Source organism: Salminus brasiliensis, chromosome 3 (genome assembly GCF_030463535.1).
Source record: "Salminus brasiliensis chromosome 3, fSalBra1.hap2, whole genome shotgun sequence".
Taxonomy (NCBI): Eukaryota; Metazoa; Chordata; class Actinopteri; order Characiformes; family Bryconidae; genus Salminus; species Salminus brasiliensis.
This window is the reverse complement of record NC_132880.1, coordinates 29,188,765-29,203,303: the sequence shown is the minus strand read 5'-3', so window position 1 is coordinate 29,203,303 and position 14,539 is coordinate 29,188,765. Positions and strand designations below refer to the sequence as shown.

The window sequence follows — 14,539 nt, the reverse complement described above, 5'->3', positions numbered from 1 at the left end:
GAATTGCATGAAAGTGTGTATGAATGTCATATTAGAAATCTACAGATTGTAAACACCACATAGAGAACCCGTCTTTGTCACAGTTTGACAATGTGAATCTGGCACGTCCTCCACATTATGTCAAACTAATGATGAATGGACAAACAAACTTGGAAACATCATTTTGGAGATAAGAGGTTATTGAGTGCCAGTAACGATAGGCAGACCAATACTATACAAATGAAACTAATGACTAGTAATGAGAATTTTTTATGTAACTGCCCATAGAAGTTTTACATGTTACTATAATGTTGCCAAAATGTTAACACCTAGCGAACACACTAGCTACAAGCTAATATGCTAATCACACTTCAACAATTTATAACCTGAATAAAAAGTAGTGCTGATTGAGGAAGCATTATCTAATATTATAAATAAACACAGGCTCCTTTTTTCGCATTTGATCACTTCCACAACCTGCTATAGCTCACTATTACAGCCTCATTGTAATCCTATAATCCTGAGATCATGATATAAACATTCACGTAGTTCCATTCCTGTAACGGATCAAGACAAAGAGCCAGTGCTGTGTTTAAAAATCACAACTTTATTAATACCTCTCTTGTCCAAAGAAATATAAAAGATCAACTAGATCCTACATGTACAGAGCATAGTTTTTTGCTTCAAACAAACAGAAACAAAAATCTACTTGTACAAAGTGAAAAAATATCCCCTGCAGTGACTGTGCCATATATTGGGTCAGCAATAAAGAAAATAATTCCTCTTCATCTTTCAACAATAGTCTGTGCAAAGAAATAATATGCATACCAAACACACTGTGTTACTGCTACATTAAGGCAAAGCCCTAGGAGTACTACACTTAGGAAACGCCTTGGTAAAGTGACAGTGTAGAATAGACTTTTTATATAAGGGTTTTCATTTTTTGTTTCCTTACACGTCTCCCACAAAATAAAACTCAAAAGCTTGTGTCAAAAACAGCTAGCATTGCACGGACAGAACCTCAAGTATTCTTTGCATATAAAACTGCTAGACGACGGCAGCTGAAGTTAGAAACAGTACTTCAACAGAAGCTTCTAACAGAACAAACCGCAGAACACCACAGGAACTAGAAACTTTCTCTACTTTCCAGCTGGTCATTCAGTGTTTGGAGCCTAGAATTAGCTCCTTCAGCACTAAATATCCTCAAGAGAACCACAGAGGGTGACCACATCCACGGTCTTCTAGTCCTAAATCTGCACTGTACAGGTATGTGCTCATCACGTCCCTCTTTATCAGCCTGAAAACCATACAAATCTCCTGGATTTAAAAAAAACAAAACAAAACACAATACTGCACGCTCAGTTCCACTGCAAAAATGTTGGAAATATGGCGATTAAAACAAGAAATAAAATGCAATTAAATTAGGAAATAATGGAGAAAGAAAAAGAAAACCTTTACAAGATGTTCTAAAAGAAGTTCACAAGCCAAAGAGCCAACCTGAAAGTGCACACGTTTGTGGTTTGCTGTATGATATGGATCAGGAAAACAGGTAGAAAATAAGAAAATACTCAAATTAAAAAAGTACACACAGCTATTTATCAGATCAACTGATACAATTAAATTAAGATTTAACATACAAAACAAGGAAAAGTTGGCAGGTCTCTTCATTGGTGTTTTAAGAACTGGTTCACACACCGAGTCGTGGTAAAGAAAATAAAAGCTTTTGTGGAAGAGTGAACGGCAGGCTTGCTTAGGTCTGGTACAGCTTTTCACTGCTGGAGAAGTCTTTGCTAGTGCAGGTGTGTGTGGCCATGCCACGGTGGATGGGCTCCGGGCTACTGCTGCCTGTAATGGTCAGGTTCAGCAGGCTGGTGCAGGTGGGCAAGTAGACGTGCTGGATGTGTTCAACCTCCGATCGACACACTGGACATGACTGTAAGAGGGAGACAGAAGGACAGATGGAAACGGTCAGCACTTCCAGTGTACAGAGTGAGCTGCCTGATTTAAAATTGACAAATATGGCAGCAAAATAACATTCCTCTTTTACCCCAAGGGTAGGTGAAGTTTGCTTTTCCAGTTCCTTACTGGGTTACCATAGTACTAAAAATGTATTCCTATACCAAGTGTAGTAACAATACTTAATACCATCTGATACTTTGGGACAAAAGACATAAAACCGCTCATTTGTCTGAACTAAAAGTGGGCAATATGATATATACAGTTTTTGTGCTAAGTTTTGTTGTGGTGATCTAGAAGAAGCATATTCTGAGCTTTGCTTAACCCCTTGAACCCTAATTTTATTAATCTTCAATAATCCTAATGCAGAAACTATAGTAAATTATTTGGTAACCATGTGGTTTAGCATCATTCTTGTGTCGTCCCACAAGGTTCTATTTTAGGACCCATGACACGCATGTTAATTATGACAGTAAAGTAGTGGGCTTACATACAGGGTCAGACCCCTGATTAACTGCACTCAATTATAAAGAGCGTAATTATGTTTGTGAAATTGGATGTTTTTTTTCATAGCAAGTATAAAATTGGGGTTTTTAAACTGCTGCTATTGGTGCATTCCTTCCGTGTCAAATATAGCAAAAATGTCTTTAATTGTTTAATGTTTTTACCATATCGCCCACCCCTAGTCAGAACAGACAAGGGACATTTTCCATTTCCTGGACTTTGATTAAACCTATTCTTGGACATAACTGCAATACCGGAGGTTAATCACCACTGGAAATTTATATTAAAAAAGTTAAAAATGTACATTTGATGAATCATCAGTATACATACCGTTTTGAGACATTACAACATCAAAACTATAACCAGCAACATGAAACTACTTAACTACTCCATATATCTATACACACAAGCTTCCCATTTCCTAGGAAGAACATTGAGCACATATCCTATCTAGCTAGCTGGAGTAATGCCTCAAGCTACCTCAGGCAACTTAACAGAAACATGAATACTCTGTTGGACCTTCAGTAGAGAGAGGTAAAAGCACACGGCCCACCACAACGAAAACAGATGGGCTTCACTAGCCTCAATCCATCCACTCTCACCGGGCTGTGAAAAAAATCGTCTGCTCATTACGGAGGAAATTATCAGAGACCAGTGGAAAGATTAATCCCCCAGCTCAGAGTCACCATCTGTAGCAATTCAGCCGCAGTTGTGCAACACACACACACATATGCGTGCACAGACACGTCAGATTACAGGGACCATCATTCAGCTCGAAAAGCATTCAGCCTCACTCAAATTGACCTATACTGCAGATTATGATAGAGAAGCCTGTTTTTGGGGGGTTCAGACCCTGCAAGGCTGTTTGCATTTGTAAAACAGGACAAAACTAAGGACAGAATTTGAAGTTTATTTTTTGGGTTTAGAGGCTATGAGGCTAATATTGCCAAAAATAATGTGGTAAGTTTTATACCCTCCCAGTTGCAATGCAATCAAGCCTGAATCAACACACATTTTCATCGACACACTGGTATCTATAAACCAGGTCAAAGTTTGTAACCATGTGATGTACTTTAGCCCATGCTTATAGATAACAGAGAGTCAGTGATAAATCACATAAGCCAGGCTATTAAAGATTACTGTACAACTTCACACAGTTTGAGGCGAGTGAGTGTGGCTAATTGGTGGAGTTTGAGCTTCCATTACATCTATTAGCTGCAGCGTAAAACTACAACAATTACATGTAGTGTAGAGGAAATGTGCGTGTATCTATATCTATATATTTCTATAAAAATGATTTCTTCTCACCTGGAGCTGTTTGGCGCAGTTCTGACAGCAGACCATGTGTCCGCACGGACAGAATGCTGCATCTATCTCTTCCTCGCAGCACAGCATGCACAGTAGAGCTTCCCGCAGTTTCTGCAGTTTCTCCTGCAGCGTCCGGCTCTGCTGGCAGCCGCTGCAGTCCAGTGCCCCCTGCTGGCTGTGCGAGGGAGAGCGCGAGGACGGGGAGCGCCCCCCTGAGCGGGACATCAGGTCCACAATGCCGGCGTTGTAGAGCGCTCGCCGCGCGTAGTCGTACACCTCCTTCGATGTGCGGCGAATGTCAAACACATACTTCTTGCCCAGATTGATGTTTTCGTTGAGGAACAGCGAGGCCAGGTGACCCTTGAAGTCTCGACTGTACTGCATCATGACCGCATTCGTCACAGTGTCGCATCTGAAAGAGGAGGAGATGTACTTGTTATTTTTCCGAACTGCAGTGATAGAGAAGCTATTCTCCCATCAAGTCAGTTACTGTATAGTAAAAATGATTTCTTGACTTTAGCTAATTACTTTTACTGATTTTATTATGATTTGTTTTATTCTTGCAAGCTTTCTTCTCAACTGCTCATCCCTCCCATCACAGCTAAGTGACTGGGTCAGTCTGAACAGAGGCGATGATGCATCTGCTAACCAGTTGCTTATCATTAAGCCACCTCTCAAAGCGCTGACTCAACTGAGCTGATCTGGCATCCATTAGAGATAATTGGCTAGTAGAGAGGTGCTGCACTGTATGGGTGTAAATATGGTGTGTGTGTGTGTGGGGGGGGGGGGGGCTGTTGATCAAAGTTCAAGTACAAAGAGCACTGTGACTGAGGGCAGCTGAGTATTGAAAGCCTCATCATCTGGAGCCGAGAGCACAGAACTCACACACTAACACACATCCACATGCCCCTGACACATAGGACAGGTGGGCCCTATATTACCTGACCGGGGCAATATGACCATAATATTGCATAAGAACTATAGAGCACAGAATGCCTCAGTACAATAGTCACTGCCTCTCCTGAATGGAGGCACTTATGCAGAGTTAGGGACTGTACAATCAGAAAATCAGCGGATAAAATCACCATCAAATTGTTTGACCATTTTCTTGAATGCTACGTTAACCAATTGGTTATTATTCTTTTACATGTTCAACATTTCAGCCCCCCCCCCCCCTGGATTTTGCAGGGCATTGACCATAAGAGGTCTTGAAGTTCTGTTTCAGACGGACACACACAGTATTGACTTTGTTTTGTATTAATCTGCTCTAAAACAAAACTTTTTTTTTTTTTAAACTGAAAAAGGGTTCGTTAATTAGCTGGATCAGGTGTCGGAAGCAAGGTAAACACCAGGAAAGGGGTTGGGAAGCACAGATTTAGATCTGTGTGTGGCTGGTGTGGCGCAACAGATAACACCACTACCTGCCACTGAGCTACCACACCATGTGGGAGACTGGTCACCCACCCAGGCTGGGTGACTGTGCTGCGCTACACCAATAAGAGTCCTTGGGCAAGACTCCTAATACTACACTGACCCACCTCTGTAATACGAGTTACCTTGTAAGTCGCTCTGGATAAGAGCGTCTGCTAAATGCCATAAATGTAATGAAATGTAATGAAATGTAGATCAATACCTGATCCTTAAATCCTGCCTACAGTCCTCTTTTTGATACGTGCTATAGTCACTGTAGGGAAAACGAGATATTTACTGGAGGAGAAAAATGGTGGGAGGTTTTTTGTCTGCATCCAGGGGAAAACACGAAAGAGGATAATCCTGTATTTTAGAAAGGAACGAAGGGACGACTGTAGGCAGGGCACCTGCCTTCACAATGGAACAATTCAAATGGCTGACACACTCGGTTTGCAGAGAGAAAGTTCATATTGTAACGAGAGCGAAAGCATTAAAACAATGGAAATGATAAGGGATGCGATTCCCTTCATCCAATCTGGAACAACGTGCAGAGTGCAGAGATTAATCTTTGCCAGCGGTTTAACAAAACATTCTGACTCATTTCTCCACCGAACCCTTCTTGGTTAATGTGTAAGAAGCTGAACCCATACAACAACAAACAGGCTTGTTCTGGGCAGAGTTGTGAGGTTTAGGGCTTTAAACACCACCTAGAGTGAAATGGAAATTACCGCAGGCTTGTCCAGCAGTGAACTGGGTCACGTAACAGCAGTGGCTAGATGCAGTTAGCTGCAGAGGTCAGTGGGGTCTCGCTCAGACTGGTGTTGCACTTCACTGAGCAGACATTCTTATTTACATACATACATACATACATACAGGTTCTTTAATACTTCTTGGCTTGGACGTACAGTACAATCTAGAATCTTTGAACTTTTTGAACCATTTTACAGGTGTCACAACAAGACCCGTTTCTGCAGTCCAGATTTGAAGTTATCCCGTAGTCAAATCGGACTCGCATAGTCAAATTTGCTGTAGTTACATTTGCTCAAATTTGCACCAGGGTTGCCATAGCAACACTGCATGTGTGGGTATGCTTGTAAGGGGGGAGTAAAAGGACCGCTCATATTTACAAACTTAGCTGGTTATAATCAACTGATAACAGTGAAGTTCTATTTTAAACCAGCCCTGTGCTTTTTATCCACCTTCAACACGCACAGGGCGCAGGCTGACTGGTCAGCAGAAATCACTATCTGAAAGGCTAATAGGATTCCTCAGTGATGGGCTTCAAGTGCAGCTCTTTGCTGAAATCAGAAATCTGTCTCAAATCGGATATTCTGGAAAATGGACTTCAAGAGCCATGAATTGTTCTGCTCAGGATCAGACACTCCCAAGAACCCTTATTATTTTAAGCATGTACGTGTAACTGTCCTGTGCACACCATTTTGAATTTTCCACCCCAAATGTCCCCTGCAGCTTTCAAGAAAGCACAACTACCAGTCTTGAATATGAATGTGTGCAAAGCTCTTTTTCCAGTTTAGCTCACCTGTAGAAGGCATGCGTCTCCGTGATTGCCCTGTACAAGCCGCTGGCCGCTCGGTTGCTGATCAGTTTATAGAGAAGAACCACACTGTCGCTGGTTTCCTTTGTGACCGTCAAGTAAACGCTCTTCCCTGACTGAGTGGCTATTTGTATTATGGGATAGGATATCCTGCAGAGAGAAAAAACAAAACAAAAAAAACCCTCACCGCATTAGTATATTTATTTATTCATTATTCATCCAAAACCCATAACCAAGTTGTTTGTACATGTTAGTAACCGATCTTAGAACTAGTACTTAGTACTATTACTCCTATTATTACTCCAACAAGCTTGATAAATTGAGACCCCCCCCACCACCAACCCCCCTGGAGACTGCTCTTCGCTCTGTACGTGCATTACTATCATTATGTGCTCTGGATGCTTTCTGCTCCTACTTGGCCCAAAGCACTCAAGACCCAATTCACAAGTGTGTGTGAAGAATGTTGTGTGTGTTTTTTTTTTTTTTTTTTTGTACCTGTTGACCAGACTGAAGTCCTCCCTGCAGACTGCGATGCCCTCTGGCCCAACTCCGATCGCCAGCCTCTGCCCCTCGGCGTCCCGGGCCCAGTGCCACTCCACCCCGTAATGCTCTAGAGAGGAGACCAGCTGCAGGGCCTGATACTCCACTGAACCTTGACTAACACCCTCCAAAGCCTGGTGCCGTGCTATTATACTGAAAGACAGAAAAACAGGCATACAGAGTATGATCTAAGGGTGGGTGATATGGGGAAAATAAGCACATAGTTGAAGGCATTTTCATAGTAACAGGCTATTCCTGCCATTAATATTTCTGTTCTATTTAATGTTTAATTTCTCTGGGGCCTGTAAATGGATACAATGCAGAAGCAAAAAGCAGGACTACATTGGAAACTGGCCAGGAAAAAGGAGTACAATGATTTACAGGTTGCTGTTAAGAATTGCTTTGATCCATGGAGTTATTCAGCGGTCTGGTTTTGACAATAACCAGTAGGCTGGTAGTAATGATAACCAGTAATCAGATCTTTCTGAACCCTACACTAAAGTACTGACATCTGCAGTTCTGTTTAACAATTTAAATGCACAACTGTGGCCATTTCCATTCCATTGACTCAAAGTCTCAGCCCTAACATTACCACGTGCCTAATTCTCTGGGTCCCCCTCATACGGACAATATCACTAGCTCCTCAAGGCATGGACTACATAATGCATAGCCAGCATCATCTAGCCAATTTATGCTACATTAGCGGTTCAGTTTGATCAAACCACATGAGCTAGTCTTTGCTTTCCACACGCGTGGAAGCCGTGGGCACCCAATGAGGTTCACTAGCCGTCCTTTCTACAAGCTTTTCTTGATAGGTACTGACCACTGCATTCCAGGAACACCCCACAAGACCAGTCATCCTGGAGGAGATGCTCTGACCTAGTAATCTAGCCATCATAATTCGGCCCATGCCAAAGTGTCACAGATGCTTCTGCTTGCCCATTTCTAATGCTTTGAACAAATCAGCCTCAAGAACTGACTCTTCACTTGCCCTTGATAGATGCCACTGTAATGAGATAATCAAAAAAGTTCAATTCACATCAGTGGTTTGAAATGTTAAGGCTGATCTGTGTACAAAGAGCTGCTAAAAACAAATAAGCAGGAATTTTAAGAGAAGTTTTTTTTTTTGTTTTTTTTTTTGTCACATATTTCACTTTTGGACATAAGGGGCTTCACTCAAAAGTGCAAAAATAAACAAACCAGTACCTATAAAACATCCCCTTTCTAATTTGCCAATTTCATACTTGATCCAGTCATGCCAATACAGCTGTCTCAAGTCTTAAATTCAATATATTACAGCGAGAGAGAGCATGTTTTAGTACGAGAAAGAGAGGGAGATGAAAAGTAGGAGACATGTCGACAAGTTTTTCTGCCCCCGAACATCCTGGAGGTGTTGAAAAATCACTTTGCTACAAAACAACAGCCAGCAATGCATTATTCAGTCTGCTCCCTCACTCTCTCTGCACCTTAGGCAAAGCTCCAGCTTTCACAGTCAGCACCTTCACACAAACATCTGCCCTATAACAGCATTGGAGCAGAGAGGAAAGAGCGCAAAAAGCATTCCCAGAGTGCACTGCACCACACACACACACACACACACACACACACACACACACACACACACACACACACACACACACACACACACACAGCTGAGCCAAAGCATATCTACAGCAGCTTCAGATTAACACACTAATCTCATCAGAAGCGGCAGAATCCTTGCAGCCTGTAACGTAACTGCTGAATTCAGCGCTTCCATATTTAAGCCACTTTGATTTAGAAACGTAGGCCGTGTTTTAAAAGGCTAAACTCCAGTAAGACATGCAGGCCCTTCCGTTATTGAATTCAGTGAAACGGGTCATTACAGGATCATCTTCCTAGCTAATTAAACATTACACTGCAAAGAGCATATATCTAAAGGGCATGCGATTTCCTCCTCGGACATATACACACACACACTTGAACGCGAGGACTGTATACAGAAAAATAGTGCAGTGATTAATCAGGCCCTGCTCAGTCATAGCATAGCTTTAAATAGCTGTGCTAGCACAGCAGAACATGGAACAAGGCTAAACATGGAAAACACCACCAAGAGAGTCACAAGAGAAGAGGTCCATCAGCCAGAAAAACAGAAAAAGACTAATTGTGGAACATTTACAACCCGCTACTGACCTAGAATGGTGTTGGTACATCTTCCTTCATAAGACGTAGCAAATCAGGATCATTATCTAGAACACTATTATACATGGAACAGAAATTGACCAGAGCCTCTATTCTCTTCATCAGAAAATCAAAACAGTGCAATGTCCCTGATCATTGTTCCTTCAATTAGAAAACTGGGGACACAATCTAGAACATTGTAATTAAGGGCCATTTTGTTCTCTATAAACAGAGTAGAACAATCAGGCACACCCAGACATCCCAATCACTATTCACTCCATTATAAACAAAAATCTATCTAGAACAGAGATCAAAATGGCTGCAAAATAGCTTCACCAACTGTAGATCAAAATCACCATCTTGAACAGGAACAGGAGCATTTCTGTTCCCTACATCACCATTCACTATGTTAGGAAGTGAGGAAAACTACCCGGAACACCAAAAAGAGCAAAATGGTCCCCAAACATCTAAATTAGAAAAATCAGGAACACCATTCTAGAGAACAGAACCAGTCCCCATTAATTATTCCCCACATAACAAAATCAGGGGCACCATCTAAACATTTCTAGAGTACAGAAAGGCCCCCAAATCACTAGTTACCAGAAGCAGAAAGTCCAAACCATCAACCTGAACACCATTATAGGGGACCAATACTGTCCCCAATAGCTGTGGAACCCTATTATAGAGAACAGGAATTGGGAAACTGTTCTGTATACTAATGATAAATGCTCAATGCTCATCACTGGATATTGTGTATCTGATTTGCACTCAATCCATCTCCGTGTACTGTGGTGCTACACACACACACACACACACACACACACACACACAGACACACACACACACACAGACACACACACACACACAGACACACACACACACACACACACACACACACAGACACACACACACACACACAGACACACACACACACACGTGTGTATGCTTGAGTGGCAAAAATGACCCGAATGCTGGACTCTGACCTTTCAGGATCAAATCAAAGAACAGGTGCTCTATTGTGTTTAAAGTAAAGGTAAGATCTTGTATGAATCACCATATTTACTAGTAATAATACGGTTACATGGGTTTCATTGCCATTTTTACATAACAATGACTGCAGCCCTCCTGACTGGCAAATAGTTTGCGTCAAGCCAAACACAGTCATAAGAAGACTGTTTTTTTCCAAGAAGTCACTTTAGGTATAATTTGATTTCAGATAAAATCATAATCTGGCATGATCTCATTTGATTAGGTGATCCATTACCTAAGCAAGTCTATTTATAAAACCTGTACCAAAGCGGGGGGGCGGGGGGACCTTGGCATATTATAACTAGCGCAAAGCTAACAAGCCAGCTTTGTTTGCACATACACACAGTGGATGAGCTCCCGGTCAGAGAGCTTTAGGAAGACCTGGTGTTGGTAAAACATTGTTGTGCTTGGATGGCAACGTCCTTTGACCTCGGACAAACACACTATTGCTTTCTTTGGCCATCTCCCAGTGGCCACTGCTCAGAGGACCCAGCAGTCGAGCTCAGTGTAATCGGAACGTAAACAGAGAGTAAGAGTAAACTCTTAAAAAGAACCCGACTACTAACCCTGGCTTAAAACTGATCTGTAAATATGATGTACTATAGAACATACCCTTTCCATTTGGTATACACTTTATATGCATATGACAAGCAGGCAAAAGTAATACAATCAGTGCAGTTTTACTTATTTAAAGTCATATTAACCAAAAGCTAAAAGCCTTGTTTTCGCTAATTTGTTTCATTATGAGTGTCTGTTAGCCTAGATGATTTAGCCAATGGAATCTAAATCTCAAGATAAGCTTAGCCATTTATTTATGAAGCCAATAAATCTACTGAAAGTATTGGAACCAACTCAAAACAATCTGTTATTTTATTCAAGTAACAATATCACAAAGTGATGGTTGGTTTTCTACAGTCACCCCCCCCCCCACACCCCCCACACCCCCCACACCAGTAAACAAGTGTGTTTAGCCCGAATTGCATTGAAATTCAAGGATAAAAAACAAATTTCTACAGCGTACTGTATGAGGTTTGCTTCAATCAGCAAGAAAACCTGAACGCTGACATGAGGACTAGCTAGTTAGCCCTGGAAAGGATTACACATTTTAGATATGCAACCACAGAGGGCAAGAGGAAGTTGTGGTTTTGCTGCTTCTACCATTTTCTACAGAATCATGAATAGTCGTTACTACACTTCCCTGCTTATTCATCTCTTGCAGTTCCGATGTGCTGCTGTTACGTCTCAACACAAAGCTACAAGTTACCATCCTACACCTGCTGGCCTGCTGCTATGGCTTTATTTGCACGGACTGTAGTGTCTGTTTGCCTCTGGTTTAAAAAAAAAGTAGTGTACTGTAGTCCACTGAAAGGGCAGCGCTTGAGGAATGCAGTCATGACGCAGATGAACAGAGAATTCCAGGGAAGCAGACTAGAAATTCTAGTTTCCAGATAATCTAATGTACCAGAGAGACACTAAAAACAATGAAACACATGAACAAAGAAAACTAACTTAACCTCACTGTCATAAGAAAGTACTTAAAGTTCTTGCAGATTTTGTAAGTTACATTAACAAAAGGTTGGACATACGAGGATGGACTGTTTTGTTTAATAGGAAGCAAATTAATACAATACTGTTTTGATAGCAGTGTTGTTTGGTAGCTATCACAATGCTTGATCCTAAACGATAGAATATTTTTTTGTAATATAGTAAGAAATATTTAACCAACCAGTAAACCTTGTTTTTTTTGCTTTCCCGAATCATCTAAAAAAAAAAAAAAAAAAAAAAAAAAAAACTTCTCCGAGCAGAAGGGAGGGTTGATGGAGCAAATTCCTCTCTTTATTCACGACAACATTACAGATATGAACAGAGCAAGTCCTAACATTCCTACTCTGGGAATCTTTATAATTATATTAAAAATAATATAATTATTTTTTTAATCATTGTAAATGACAACCTGATGCTAGCTCATTTAAACAAAGAACTGAATTATTCGCCAAACTGAAGCCTGGACATTACTACTGTAACTTTTTATACTGCACTGGTGCGTGGTGTGATGTTAGCTGTGTACTTCTTCCGAGGGGAGTAGTAAAGTGTTTGGGTAGTCTGAGCAGGAAAGCCTACTTTTAGACCGAAAGTGAAGCGCTTCATTGAATACCAGCTCAATAAGTGCCACCACTCACGTTAACCTCTCACGATTAGTAAGCCTGTGGGGTCTAGTCATAACTACAGAATGTACAGACTAGTTTCGCAGCAGATACTAAGCAGCAATAGGTCTCCGCAATGAATGGTGAGGTTACCTGTTAACTGTGGCCGGGTCGGGTTCTTTCCCACACAGCTCCGTGTACCAGTACTTGGCTGTGTTCTGGTTGTAGTCTCCGAACTCGGCCTGAGCCAGAAGAGCGCTAAGCTCCTCGGCCTGCTCCGAGCCCATCCGCAGGTGGCCACGGTGCAGATCCTCTTTCACATGCATGAAGAACAGGTGTCTACAGAGAGGGAGAAAACAGAGAGAGAGTGATTAAGAGGAACAGGTGGCTGATTGAGGTCGGTCAACATATGCATAAGGTCAGGAAGCCAATGAGAAAAAGGACATTACATTACTACACAGACTGGCACAGTATATGGAAACGCACATACAGCAGAAAGTGGAGACACCTTTACATACAACTGTGCACACACACATCCCAAAAACACAGCCGGCACAATCCAAAACCACACAACCCCCACTTTCACTACAGCGGAGCCGAAAAGCAGAAATGAGTTTACTGTTCCTCCTGCAGTTCATTTCACTTTTCACATTTACACACGCATAATGGGAGGCAGTTTCATAACCCCCCCCCCCCATTTCAGTGCATGGGCATGTGTGTGTGTGTGTGGCAGTAAGCACTTCCCACAGCTAACTCACAGGGAGCCGCGTGTGTTATCAGCGGTAGAGTGGAGCTGAAGGCAAACCTGCTGCTGTACTCCAACACAACGCCCCAGCAGAGTGCTCCACAGTGATAAGGCCACGTTTGCGCTTCCCCCTACCCTGGCAAACTATCTGCCTAAATTAAGAGCTTTTAACCCCCCCACAGAGCATAAGCCCAAACAATGACACCACAAATCGATGTTGCTGTAATTCAACGCTGCTAATGGGTGGTCTTTGTGCTCTTGCTACGCATTCTGCTTCTCAGAGATACCTACATGCTTTGTTTTGAGATCAGATGCTGGCTGGGCGTGTGGCTGGGAGTGTAAAAACAAAGGCAGGGGCTCAACTTGACAAATTTTATAAAAATGTTAGAATTCATTTAATTATAATCATTAAAAATGTATATAAAAAAATACATAACAGTGTATTTTTATTGTCTACAGCTGCGTAAACGGTCACAGAACATTTAGCGCATATATATATGTTACCAATATTGCTCATAATTTAAATAATTAAAAAAAAAGATAAACATAAACAACGTAAAACATTGTCACAGAACCATTTCCTAAATCTTAACCACGAACCACGGTAGAAAAAGTACAGCCCTACTACACACAGCATGAGGCCTACACGCTTAAAAAGCATGGACCAAGGGTTCTTTAGAAAGACAATTGCTCTATATAGGAACACTAAGAAGTTCCAAACTAGTTCCAAACACTAAGAAGCCTTTGAGCGTTGAAATGGTTCTTTGCCAGGGTGAAAAGGTCTTTGGATACAAGGAAAATCTCTAGTGGACGAATCTTTATATAACCTTTTAATATGTAAAAAAATAAATAAATAAAAAAAAACACTATTGTTACTAGTCAAAAAAAGGCTTTTTCAGTACTATACAGAGCATGACATGATAAATGAACGAACGTTGTGGTAATCTCTTGGGGCGGCTCCAGCTCGTTACGATTTTTGCAAAAAATCTGTGCGTTTTTAAAGCAGACATGAGTGGGGAAAGTACACGCAGTCATGCTGTCCAATAAAAGCACAGAGTTTGCCTCTTTCTTCGTGAGGACCGGTTGTAAAAATGGGACCTTTTCCTTCAGTGATGAAAATCAAGAATGAAAGCATATTTTACAGTCCTTATCAAGCATAAGCGATTTCCTCTGTCCAAACAAACAAAACACACATTTCGGTCATCCAAT

At 41.5% G+C, this 14,539-nt stretch overlaps 1 protein-coding gene across 1 annotated transcript in view; it reads right to left on the bottom strand.

The window, feature by feature from the left end:
- Window positions 1-565: 565 nt before the first annotated feature.
- The window catches only part of mylipa (myosin regulatory light chain interacting protein a), a 28,947-nt gene continuing 14,973 nt past the window's right edge, over window positions 566-14,539 (bottom strand). The window contains exons 3-7 of the mRNA XM_072675846.1: window positions 12,739-12,924; window positions 7,208-7,405; window positions 6,698-6,862; window positions 3,748-4,159; window positions 566-1,912 (exon numbers count right to left, since the gene is read on the bottom strand). Coding sequence (XP_072531947.1) covers window positions 1,730-1,912; window positions 3,748-4,159; window positions 6,698-6,862; window positions 7,208-7,405; window positions 12,739-12,924 — 1,144 coding nt within the window. The 3' untranslated portion in view covers window positions 566-1,729. The remainder of the gene's footprint in view (window positions 1,913-3,747; window positions 4,160-6,697; window positions 6,863-7,207; window positions 7,406-12,738; window positions 12,925-14,539) is intronic.